The sequence below is a fragment of the Tiliqua scincoides genome, chromosome 7, assembly GCF_035046505.1.
Source record: "Tiliqua scincoides isolate rTilSci1 chromosome 7, rTilSci1.hap2, whole genome shotgun sequence".
Classification (NCBI taxonomy): domain Eukaryota; kingdom Metazoa; phylum Chordata; class Lepidosauria; order Squamata; family Scincidae; genus Tiliqua; species Tiliqua scincoides.
Window position 1 is genome coordinate 42,326,995 of NC_089827.1, and position 13,391 is coordinate 42,340,385.

At 43.4% G+C, this 13,391-nt stretch overlaps 1 protein-coding gene across 1 annotated transcript in view; it reads left to right on the top strand.

Moving 5' to 3' along the window:
* Positions 1-12,929, top strand: part of CACNA2D4 (calcium voltage-gated channel auxiliary subunit alpha2delta 4) — a 192,863-nt gene extending 179,934 nt beyond the window's left edge. Inside the window, exons 35-39 of the mRNA XM_066634443.1 lie at positions 485-505; positions 7,207-7,324; positions 9,797-9,909; positions 11,931-12,013; positions 12,834-12,929. Coding sequence (XP_066490540.1) covers positions 485-505; positions 7,207-7,324; positions 9,797-9,909; positions 11,931-12,013; positions 12,834-12,929 — 431 coding nt within the window. The remainder of the gene's footprint in view (positions 1-484; positions 506-7,206; positions 7,325-9,796; positions 9,910-11,930; positions 12,014-12,833) is intronic.
* Positions 12,930-13,391: the final 462 nt, after the last annotated feature.

Consider the following 13,391-nt stretch of genomic DNA (forward strand, 5'->3'; position numbering starts at 1 on the left):
AAAATCTCTTTTTAAAAAATCTAAATTTGTTCTGTGTTCTAAATATTCATTCCAAGTCTGTTTTCGTTTTTGTGCTTCAATGTGTGCCTCAAATATTTCAGTCTCAAATATTTTACTGTTCCTGAAGTGCATGAACCTCACACAGGCATACAGAAGTCAGAGACTGAAAATATAGTGATGCATACAATGCTGAAAAGAGTAGATAACCAAGAAGAGCTTGCATGAAACAGTAAACTGGTTCACTGCAACACATGATATTAAGTTTGATGGATGTGTTGTTGCTGACATCACTGCCATGAAGGAAGAGGGGTCTAGCTATCTTTGTCATTTCAGCATCATGTCATTTTCTTTCTTTCTCATCCTTTCTCATCCTCTCCTATTCATAAATCTGTCCTGTGTCTTCACATACCAATGTGCTACCATTTTGTGAATGTGTTGCCATGGATCCATCTTCATCTCATTTCATGTGACCTGACCTGCACAGCCAAGTCTGTATTCCATCATGGTAAGTAGAATTGTCATACTGTGGCAAAAAGGAACTTTGTCTCTTGTAAATAAAAGGGGGACATCTTTAACAGAGTTGACTTGAAATATTGCAGTGAAGTTCCCACAGCATCACGGTGAAGTGCCTCATTGCAACTATCTAGATGGAAATGGAGGTTTTACTGGTTGTCACATTATCATGCTACTGTTGACTACAAAATGAGTGTTTCTTGCTCCTAGTTTTTATAGTCAATGGTCCTTCTATGACCCTGAACATAATGATGCCCATCACTGCAGGATTGGTATATGTACCAGTATGTACATCAGCAGCCAATGCAAGACATGACTCTTATTGAAATGAGTGACAGTTGGTTGCTTAAGAGCCATTCTTAGTGGATTGCTCTCCAAATGAACTCAGAGTGAAATACTGGAAAGAGGGTGGAGATGTGACTTCTGCTATACACAGCTAAGATTGATTGTATAATTATCTTTGCAAGTTTTGCTCCTGCAATATCAATCATCTTTTGAAAAGCCGCAGATTTTCTCCATGAGATATCCAGTGTTCTTCATCCATTCTATTTCCCTGTTCATTTCTCCCTAAAACGTGGGGTCATCCAGTGAAATTGATTGATAGTAGATTATTTTGTCCTGAATCTACTGCCGATCAATTTCAGAAGACTTATTTACATAGTGCATAATTAATTTATGGAATTTGCTGTCACAAGATGTTGTGGTAGCCAGTAGTTTAGGTGGCTTTAAAAAGGATTAAACGAGCAGCGCAATCCTAACCCCCGGGTTAGGCTGGCATAAGTCACTTATGCTGACCCAGGAGTATTGCATTGACTTTAGAGTTGGGGAGGCCAGCGCAAGGAGTTGTAGATAGCTGTTCATCTGCAATCTCATCTTGAAACCCTGACCCCAGAAGCTAGGGTTGGCCGGATTGCTGCACAGGTGCTGCCTCCAAGATGTAGTGCCCTTGTTAATGAGCTCAGAAGGATGCAGGAGAGGAACATTCTAGCAGTTCTCAAGAGGTGCATAGGAGACTTTGACTGTGTGATGAACTGTGTAACTGAGCAACTCTTGTACTATATACCTCCAAGATGTAGTGCCCTTGTTAATGAGCTCAGAAGGATGCAGGAGAGGAACATTCTAGCAGTTCTCAAGAGGTGCATAGGAGACTTTGACTGTGTGATGAACTGTGTAACTGAGCAACTCTTGTACTATATACGCAGAAAGCTAGTGCAGATGCTATGATCAACTTGTCAATGCTGTACCGAGAGGAACCATGAATTTGGTTAGGTAGCTACAACTCTTTCTTAAGCAGTGACTGGAGATTTTTCTGGAGAGTTTTCTGGACTGGATTGAGGATGGTAATCACAGTCTGTGCCCAGCCTGAAGTTGGTGCAGGTAGTTAAGTGCCCCATTATGAATCCTGTAAAAACATAGCAGTTATACAACTCCAGTTTGCAAGGAGCTTCAGTCCACTTCCCCACAATTTATTTATGTTGGAGAAGTAGCAGAAGCTCTTTTTCCCCCACTCCAGCAGGTACTAGTTGATAAATGGCCTGTCTGTATTAGGAAGATATATAGGAATGACTTTTTTTTCCTCCGTTGGTTAACTGACTGTGCCTAAGCAAGATAAATATTGTAATTCATTGCGTGATTCACATATTTTATCTCCATGATTAGCTGGCTAGGTGCAATGTAGCTAGAGGCCTCAAGAAGAGTCACCAACTTCATGTGGTGACAGTCTTTTCAAGTTACCATCCTATCCTTAGGCAGAAAAACCATGTTAACTTTGTTTATTTTAATATATAACAGTACAGGTCACCCAATAAATCAGTAATCTACAAAAATCCAGTGGCCATCTTGATGTCACTCACACAACTGAATAAGAATTTTAGTATTAGAGTTAATAGATTCATAGAAATTAGAGCTGACTCATTAACACCTTATTGGTTCCCTGCTGTGTCATAATAACATCTCATTGGCTGTCAGAACAATCAATCTCACGGGGTCAATACTGAGTCAAGGAAATCTGCTTTTTGTTACACAGGTCAGTTGTGCTTTCCTATTCTGGCCATAATGTCTGCTAGAATACAGATATTCAAACTGGTCCATACCCCCTTAGCGACGCCACTGCTACACATTTCCTGATGGACATTAATCAAGTTCTTGTTTTGTTGTTTTTAAATTAAAAGCAATTGCAAATACGGTACAGAGGCTTTCAAGTGTGCAGTTGGGATTAGAACCCTGATAGAAGGAAAATTACTAAAGCCCCTCCCCCACTCCCATCATAGTTTTGGCATATTTCATTGATTTACTTTACTTATTTTATTTATTTACTTCATTTATTTACTTACTTAATAAAATTAAGCTGGAAGAGTTACTTATGTGTTTAACCATAAGGGGGCATTGTGGGGCTCTGTGTTAAAGTGTTGGGAGGCCCAGCTTCACAGCCCCACTCGGCCATGCTTTCACACTTGAGAAATATTCCAGGTTTCTCTGGAGTCGACAGTAGACTCATTCTGTCTTACTGACTCACCCTTATTTGGCTGTACTTTGGAAGAGAAACCTCATGCTGCCCAGGTTGGTTAACTGATAAGCAGAATGTCCAACATAAGGTCTGTGGGTCAGATGCAGCCTGTGGAAGCACTTTTCCTGCCCTTGGGCTCTTCCGGCACCACCATCGGCTGCTGATGTATGTTGAGGTGTCACTGCTGAAAGAGTGATAATTGGACTCTGCCATATCTTGAAAATATGACCAAGATTTGAGTATTTTCTTTTGTCATTTGCAGCTAATGAATTAAGTGAGGAAAAAGTGCTTATTTCTGATCATGACCTGATTAATTACATCACTTCCTGTTTTATGACATCACTTCCAGCCCTCAGCTATTTGGCCCCACTATGTGAAACTGTATGAGTTTCACCCCTGATTTATAGGCATAGCCAAGATTCTGAAAAAAGCACAACACAGCAACCCCCCTTCTCACTATTTTTCTCCTTGATTTATATTTACTGATAGCTAATTTAAGGGATATCCCAGGTCAGATCTCACCTCACCATTATCTCAGTAGATGGACTGAGACAAGCCAATCAAATTGGAGAATTTGGAAGGAGAATTGACAAGGTGGTACTTGCAGACCTAGACTTATCCTTGCTCCATGTAGCATGAAAACTTTGGTGCAACCCAGAAAAAAAGGTGCTGTTTACAATGCTCATTGCACCATCTGGCAGAAATTTATTTCTGTTTTAATCCCAATCAAGGGAGCTTATGCTAAGATAGCATGCTGTTTCCTTCATATCTGAATGATTAGAAGAGGGGATCTGCTGCATGATTATGTTTTCGGGAAACATGGTGCAGCGCATTACAGACAAAGCACAAAGAAAGAAAAACAAGTATGTTTCCAGATAAATGGGATCATGGGTGATCATGGCAGTGAATCAGAGCACCAGTAACCTGTATATCATGTGGGGGCCCAGGTACCATTGTTTCACAGCAGCAGCAGGCACTCCAACATAGACACTCCAGACAGGCAAAATTAGGAAAGAAAAGTCCCTCCCATCACTTTCCATTCCCCCAGCACTTGGCAAAGGTATTGCAAAATAGACCAATAGTTTTTAAAAGGCATGTTGTATATACAGTGAAGGCTCCAGTCTTCTCACCTGTCATGACAGCCACAGTCCTAGAGCTGTTTTTATTTTTACATCAGAAAACCTTTCCTGGTATTTCTCAAGATATTCCTTTTAGTGAGAGACAGACATTGCAGTTGCCACAAGAGTGTCCTATCAAATCTCTTTGCCCCTTGGAATGGTCACTCCCCAAGCACAAAAGCTGGCACAGCCTTTTCCCAACAGGCCACACATGCAGTGAACTTTCTCCAGCATCTCAAAGGGCAGCCCTGTTCTTTCTGTAGAGGGGGTTTGCAGGAAAAGCAGCTTATTATTCTCAAATGCAGCCTTCTGGTATAATTGATGACTGATCAACCCACCAGTTCCCTGACTGTCTGACAGGAGGGTTTTTTTCCTGGCAAACAAATCTTCGCTTTATCTGGGTCACCCTCAAAGTGAACTCCTTACATTGTCCTTCAAAATTTTCCAATAACACTTATTTGTATACAGGCTGCACAGTTAAAAGATGCTTCTTACATGTTCTATAAATCATATAACATGAAGAAAGATTTTATTTTTGATTTAGCAAAGGTTTGGATTTCACTTCCCCAAAGAGAATTCCCCCCCCCTCTCCATCTGCAAATGGGGAGTTTTTTTTAAATTTCTGTCTTATATATTAAAAATATATTTCTTTTCTGGCTGTTTTATATAACATGTATTCTGATAGACAAAAGTCCATATTTTTTTCTTCTTTGAATGAATGAGGAAATGTGATTGCTGTCATTCTTACTATTTTTAATAACACTAGATAAATTGTAATTTCTCAGTGTAATTAACAAAAATAAGGGAAAAGAACTTGTCAGTCGCACAGAATGCGAGGCAGAGAGTGAGCGTGATTAATACAAAGCAGCAGGGATCGCTCCTTTTCAGCCTCTATGATAATGTCACTGCACCTGTACTTGTGAAATAACTGCATTCTACACACTTTCACGAGTCCCATGTGTTGATGGATTGGGTCCAGTATCTTCTAACCACAGCAGTTTTGTTTCACAGAGATGGGCACTCGAGTCCTGAAGACTTGACTCGAGTTGTGAAATCTTGGGGTTTCTGAGACTTTGTCAACTTGAATTATACATGTCATTGGCTCAGGCCTGGTTGATGACTCGGGGTTCTGTCTTGGAAAAGAGTCATGACTTGCATAAACTTGAGTCATTCCTGGTTTTTGTGCCCATGACTCAATTTTGTGTCTCTGTGTGCCTACTTTTCTTATTTTTTTGCCGCTTCTGTGTCACCCTGAAAGACCTCATGGGCGATCCAGAAGCCAACATTCAGACCAGCCCAAGCAGCAGACTTGTTGGGAGGAGGGTAGACTGGGAGAAGGTTAGGCTGGGAGGAGAAAGGCTTAACGAGGTGGGGGGAGGAACCAGAAGAAGGCAGGAGTAGTCTGGGGTAGGGGAGCTCTCTTGTTCATCTTGCTTGATTGACTGAATGGATGGCCTGATTTTTTTCTCTGGCCAACGAACGGAAGAAGGAGGAGCCAAACGGGCAGAGGTGGGGGGTTCTTGCAATAGGAAAAAATGCCTGGATAATCGAGGAAGGGGGCAAAGGAGGTGGGTATTCCACGGGGAGGTGTTTCTTTGCAATGGAAAAGGAGGAAGGAAGCCCCATTGATCACAATGGGACTTCTCAGTAGAACTGCAAAGATTCTGTAAGTAAGCATTCCAGCTACTGTGGGCGACCCTCCTGCCTGCTGCTTCTGTCCCCTCATGCTGTCCATCCCCTCTTGCCTTGCTAAGCTTGGGTACCTCCCTGTTGGTCCATGGCATGCTGCTTGGTGCTTCTGCTGAAGGCAGAATCAGGAGTCATGATGTGAATGGAGGGGATCTTAACTGGGATTTTTGAGGAACTGATTGCTTGCTGCATGAACTCAAATAACAGCAGAACTTTTGTTTATATCAATGAAATGAAAAGGCTGGTTGAAGTCACAATGCTGACTGCAGATGAAATGGTAACATGAGGGGAGTGTTAAATGAGAACTCTGCCACCCCCCCCCCACACACACAGCAGCACCTCCGTTTTTTTGCAGTGCCGCGCCTCACTCATGGTTTTACTCACTTCTCAAAAAGACTCTGACTTGAGTCGAAATGACTCTAAAAAAAGCGCAGGTCGAGTCGCGATGGCCACCCATTATAACTCACAAGCGAGATGAATCAAGGGGGGCAACTTGCGACTCAGTGCAGTTACTCTTGCACATCCTTGCTGTTTAATTAAATTTATCCCACATTTTTCTGTTTTAAGAGTTGCGCTCATCTCTCTAAGAAAGCAGTTACCAGAAAGCAGACCCCTATTTTGCAGCATGGGCCTTCCCTCCACTGTTATCTTTGTGAATCCTGACTTCTGGTAAGAGGAAGCAAGGGCAGAGACACTAACAATAGGATGGGCTTCTGGTTTGGTAGCTAGCTGCAGATTATTAGCGATAATAATCTCTAATATTATTAGGGTTGGCCCATCCATGAGGCCAGCTGAGGCAGTTAGCCCTGGCAAAAGAGTGGCAGGGAGCACCCACTTCCATCCATCACTCTCCTCCACTAATTCTCCTCCTCCCCCTCCCTGGCTTGGAAAAGGAAGAGAACTTGGAGGTGTGGAGGAAAGGAGTGAGATGGTGAGAGTGGTGGATGAGCCGAGGCTGGCACATAGGCAGGAGCAGCATTTGGCACACTACTTTAGAGTCAGGAGGTCTCGGGCTATTCCAGATTGGAGTTGTAATAGGCTCTTCTCCAGGCCTTACAGTCAGTCATTCCAGCCTTCACCTACTCATGGGAGCCTCTTCCCACATCTGAGCAAAAACACCAGTGCCTTTGCCAAACAATTTGAATTGGACTACAAGATTCCTCAGTTTATAACAGAAACTGAATTCCCATATCCCTATTGTTCTTTATATTAACCCTTTGTGTAGTGACTTTCTAGCACCATCCTCCTATACTGATTCTCCCACTCCATCTAGTGGATATCAGTATTGCTGCACTTTTGGCTCTTTCTGCTCTTTTTTTCTCCTCCCCTCTTATTTGGCTTGCCCGATTTTCTAATTTTGCCCCCCTTTTGTCATTCTAGCGCACAAGCACAAGAAGCAAGATACTCTACAGCCATGTGACACAGAATACCCTGTCTTTGTGTACGAGCCTGCTATCAAAGAGGCCAATGGGATAATAGAATGTGGAGACTGTCAGAAGTAAGCACTCTGCTTCCTTTGCCCCAGCCCTGCCTCTCAAGTGTTCCTAATTAGTCAGGCAGAAGCCAACTTAAATCACATTAGCTTTGCAACACCTTCCAACGTTTAGTTTTCTTTTAGACTTGCCTGCTGTTCTGAGCCACACTGAGCTCTCTCCTCAAGCACTTGTTAAAGCCAGGGCTAAAGTAGCAACAATTTAGTAGCAACAGCTATGCCATCTGCACCTGGGGGGCACAGCATTTATTTAACACCCCCCCCCCGAAAGCGCTTCCGGTTTTCAACAAAAACCAGAAGTGCATTTCTAAAGTTTCCAGCAGGCCTTTTGAGTTCCAGGGACACTGTGTGTGGCCCCCAACACCTCAGAAAGCCTACTGGAGGCCTTAGAAAGGCACTTCCTGTTTTAGGAAAAACAGGATGTGCCTTCCTAATGCCTCCAGCAGGCCTTCTGAGGTTTGGGAAGGCTGCAAATTGCCTCCCTGAGCATCAGAAAGGCATGCCCTCTGACACCCCTCCCCTGGACATGGCACCTGGGACAATTGAGCTCCTGCCCCCCCACCTACACCACTGAGTAGCAATAGCTTTAATCCTACGCCCTACGTTGCAAAATAGCTTTGCAACCCACCAGTTTGAGAACCACTGTTCTTAGACAATACCACTTCCACAGAGAGTATCACAGAACAGAAGGACGTTGGGGTAATTTTTACAGTTTGAAGCAACCCTAAGATCATATTTGGAGTGCTTCATGAAATCATTACTATTATAATTTATTTACAAGAAATATCTGTGAAAGTTGTATTTGGACCAATCTGTTAAGTTCAGGCACATATCCTAGCTACACAGAGTCAACAGAATAATCAGTGAACAAATTCCATGGAGGCCCCTTTGCTTGAACCCATAGGCTTTGAGTTAGCAATCAACCTGGGTGGTAAATATGAAATTTGAATTCTCCCTTCGCACTTCAGTGTATGATGTTTGAGGCCATTCCCAAGCTTCCAAAAGAGGGCAGCAGACCACTGTAGCTGTCTTTGGCTGCAGGGAATTTTTCAAAACTGTTATCCTCCATCTTTGCCAGTCAAACAACAGGCACATTTTGTTTCACGTTAAATGAGAAAAAAGTAACCCATTACAAGAATGTAACATTTTTTTAAAATTGTTTGGATGCAACCAGTGCAAGTATAGAGTATCATATACTGCCCAGGCCCCAAATACAGGCCTGTTTTTAATGACCAAAGCAGGAAGCCTTTGGCTGCTCCTGAAGTGAACGTTTGGATATCAGTCAGGGTCCATGAGATGGTACAGCCAGTCTTTGAATCTAGCTTCTGTGCATGGTTGCATGCAGGTGTGTGGTTGAGCAATCTTGTACATGACAATTCACATTTGTGCTATCCTGCACATCCTCTTGCATGTTCAATGCTCCCTTAACACATTTTAAAGATGTGTACTTTGTTGTACAGGGGATCCCAATATCTGCAGAACCTGTATCCGTAGATTTACTTATCTGAAGAATGGGTCGTGGGCCTACTCAGCGCACACCCCCACCAGAGGCGAGGAGAGCTGCTCCCCTCACCTCTGGAGGGTCCTCTAAGCCCAGCAGAAGCTGCAGACAACCATTTACATTTGTCCGCAGCCACTGCCAGGCTCAGACTGAGAGAGGTGAAAAACTGTCACTTCCGATCTTACAAAAAGAAACAGAAGTGACTGTTTTTCCACCTCTGAGGCTCAGTATGAGCCCAGCAGATGCCACGGACACGTCTGTGGCATCTGCTGGGCTCAGAGGACCCTCTGGCGGCAAGGAGAGCAGAGCTTCCCTTGCCTCCAGAGGGTAAGGGTAGGCACGATATCCCCTCGTATCCGTGGATTCAGGTATCCATGGGGGGTTCCGGAACAGGGGCACACCTGTATGTAAAAAAAAACCAACACTCTTGCAGTACCTTGAAGCCAAACTGATCTGAAAAAAAATAATCAGAAAGACCAAAATGCATATTTCAAAAAATGTGTACAGACATGCAGATGAATATTAGTTCTTGCTCACATACAGGTGCATGCACAAGTATGTTTATTCAGTGTTTTTAACTATTCTTACAGTATTGAAGGAGACAAATATACTAATATCCAAACCTAGCTAAAGCCCAGGCATTCCCACTGTCACAAAAATTCAGCTTTAAACATGAGAGCTGTCCTAGAGTATTAATCACTTGGTCCACATTACAGCAACAACCCGTTTTTTATTTCCACATTTCAGTTTTACAGAAGTACTGCTTTTTAAGGAGAAAATGTTAATGCCTTTGAAGATAGAATTGACTTGAAGAGTTCTCCAAAACAGCATCTCTTCTGTTTTATTTATTTGCACAGCCAGTTTCTTTCTTTGCCATTCTCTACTGTCCTGGCATCCTTCTAGGAAAGGGGGGGGGCAATGCTGGGGCTTGTTCCTTGTCTTTCTGCTCAAGTGCTGTCACCTTTTCACTCTAACAGGATGTTTGTGGTGCAGCAGATCACAAACAGCAACCTCCTGCTCCTAGTGACCGATGCGGTCTGTGACTGCAGAATCTTCCCCCCTGTGCTACTGCAACCCAAAGAAGTCAAATATATCCTTTTATTGGCCAAGGCTATGCTCAGCTGGACAGGTCCAGTAACAACTGCTTGTACCATAAATTAGAACAGGAGGCAGAGAGCTTGTTTTGGTAGCTCTCAGAGGCACCAGAGAGAAAGAGGGAGGGTATCAGATGGCAGACCAGCCAGAGAATAGCATGGCGGAACATTTTAAGTTGATGTGGTCCTGTTTATTCTTTCATTCTAGTAGACTGAGGGGTTATGTGTAGTTTTGTGTTTCCTTTGCTTGAAAGGAAGAAGGAACAATCACAGATATATCCTGAGTATAAGGTGAGTGGGTGGGAAATCTTGCTATTTAAACTATATTCTGAAATGTCTTTAGGGGCTGGGGTTGAAAAGAGCCTCGCCAGTCTGCAGTGTGTATGTCCCTGCAGTTCAATGCACCTATAGATTCATTAATTAGCTGCATTCACAAAAAACTAATGGAAGGATTTGAGTATAGCTGTGTGTCCTGCAGTTTACCCCCAGAGGATTGTGTTGAGACAAGTTGTAGCCCTGCAGGTAAGGTGACATTGCAGAAAACAACTTACAAACTGCCCTCCCCAACCTAACAAATATTATTGACCAGACCTCACTGAAAGCAGTGAGCCATAAAGTAGTTGTAACTTAGCCCCACTGAAAACAGTGAGACTTTTCTTCTAACTGACTTTAGATGTATTGCAGCCTAGAAGTATAATTTGCCGTGAAAGTTACCAGCCAGTGTGCACATGTGCCCCAATCCAAGCACAGCTTATCATGGGGTTCAGCTAGTGGCCTTTTCCTTTAAGAGATTTTAAGCTGGTTGCTAGGTAGAAGTGGACTGAGGTTATTCAGGTGTGGTTAATTTCTAATTTGGAATATCAAACTTGGGTGTGGGTTCCCAGCGAGAAAATGGAAGCTTGGGTTAGAACTCCTTGTGCTGGAGCATGTTAGAATGCAGCTTATGGAGTATCATGCTGCTGACTGTCCTGCAATGTGGGTAATTCAGTAACCTTACTATCTTGTAGATAAGCTAGCTAAATGTGTTCTTGTTTTGGTGTGCTGCTTTAAATGAATGAGACTGTTTATGGAGCAACAAGGGCTCTCTTAAGAACCAACCTTTTTTGTAATCTATTTTGAAGATTAAGTGCAATCCATTTTATTGACCAAGGGAATGTATTTCAAAAGAATCTGTGTGCTTATGGTTTTTATAAGTGGACCACGTTATCCTCCAGGGTTATGTGGATCAGACTGGTGAGAGAAGGTGCAGGTTGCATCCTGCTAGGATTTGGCATTTCTGCTAATTTGCCCTGCCTCTTTAGGTGATAATTGTGAGAGTTTTTTGGAATTTGGTGGAAGCGCAATGAACACCACCAGGATTGCATCCATACCCAGTTTCCAGCAGAGCTGTCTCATTTGCAACCACACATGTACCAAGTGAAGTGAAGCTCTTGCAAGCCCTTCCTGCTTATGGTCTGTGGCAGCAGAACCCCTTCCTCGATGTCATTAGAAGCTGAGGTGTGCACATGCAGACTGTGGTGTATGTATGGAGTTCTGTGGTAGAGCACCTGCCCTGCACACAGAAAGGCTCAAGTTCAATCTTGACATTTCCAGCAGGACTGGGAAAAGGCCCCCATATGAAGCCCTGGGAAGCCACTGCCAGCACTGCAGTTCATGCCAAGTGACAGGCTAATGGTCTGTCAGCATCAGCTGTTTCATTCAGACAGAGGCTGCCCTGTCCACTTTCAACATCAAAGAAAACCATGTGCATGCAGTGGAAGAGGACCAGCAGGACTTTACCTCAATTTGAAACAGATAGGGCTGCCTCTTCTTGTACAGAACATGGCTTAGTACCTGAAGCGTGTCAGTTAAGGTATATGGGTAGCCCTAGCTGTAGACCAGGATTCTTAAATGCTCCAAAAAACAAGAGGTTGGCCTATGTGGAGGTAGTGAAGCAAAGATTCCGTACTGCCTACAGAGATGGGCTTTTGATATTTTCTCCACATCCAAACAGTTCTAAACCTTGACAGCAATGCACATAATGCTTCTGTGAAGTGCGACAGAATGCGGTCCCAGAAGCTAAGGCGACGACCAGACACCTGTCATGCCTTCCATCCTGAGGTAAGGGAGGATGATGGGGCGGGGTGGAGCTATGGCATCTGAAGGAGTGAGCTCTAGCTCGCAAACACCATGGCAGTTTCTTAGCCTTCAGAGTTACACAGGGCACTACAGTTTTTGAAATAGTTGTCAGAAGATCATTTTAACATGCACTAGGCTGGTTCATTTGTTCACCAAGTGAAGAAATCAGAAACATGAAGCAAGAGCCTGCACCCCTGTTGGACGCAACCTATATACATACATACAGATTTTCTATACTGGTGAACACATGAACAAACTCATTGCTGCCAGGAAGTGAATTTTGATTTCTTCCTATGGTTGCAGTGGTTCAACCATCTGGCTCCACTTAACCAATAAAATTGGGTCATGTGCTTTTATTTGTCACCAATCATATTACAGTTCTATATAGAAGTTAAGCCATTTCTGCCCAACATTGCATCTTTGCAACAGGGACCAAGTGTGTACACCTGTGGGCCAGGAAAAAAAACTCTAAGAAACCACATTATGCTGAATGAAGTCTACACAGTAAATTTAAGCACAATACTTGCTAACTTTTGAATTCACTTCCTGAGACACCGATCCCTTGCAAGAAACACTAATTTAGTCTAGCATCTAACTAACATAACAAAGCACACCTTCTAATTGTTATTGCCAGGCACCATGCACATGAGACCTTGTTAAAGACTCAAACTGTCCCTTTCTCCTCAATTACCAGTTAGCTCAACATCATTTTTCTGCCCATTGGAACTGCTGTATTTATGCAAGATGATTCAGCTTTGGCTCAAATGCTATGCATATTGATCTGGTGCTGGCTGTTTTTCAGGAAAATGCTGAGGACTGTGGAGGGGCTGCAGAGATTTCCGCCTCCTCGACTCTGCTTCTCCTCTCCCTGGGAACCATAGCATTTCTCCTACGGTGACAAAGTCCACCACAGTTCTTACTTTGAGCCAGAATGGGACAGATTCTGCTACTTCAATGGCACCAAATGAACTCCTGTATGCATGAAGAGGATGCAATGAAGGCTGGTCACCATTTGGGCTCCCAAAACACTTTCTAGCTCTGCATTGTGGTTGCGGTGATACATTTTCCTTAAGCACTTTTCAACTCCAATTGGGGGCACTGTGGTTACAGACCAAGCGGGATCACATATCTGTGCAGTCAAGTACACCACTGAACCTTCCTGCCCTAGCAGCGTGGAGGAGCTTACAGAAGGGGAAAAGGGGCCCGGTATGAGGATCAGCATTTGCTGGAGTGAATGTTGATCCTTTGCTCTACTCCATAATGCTAGGGCTCTACAGACTTCATCAGTGCTATTTATTAGATGCAGGCATTCCCAATTTTCTTCTAAGCATCTTTAGAAGCCTGGGCAGTGCTGCTAGAG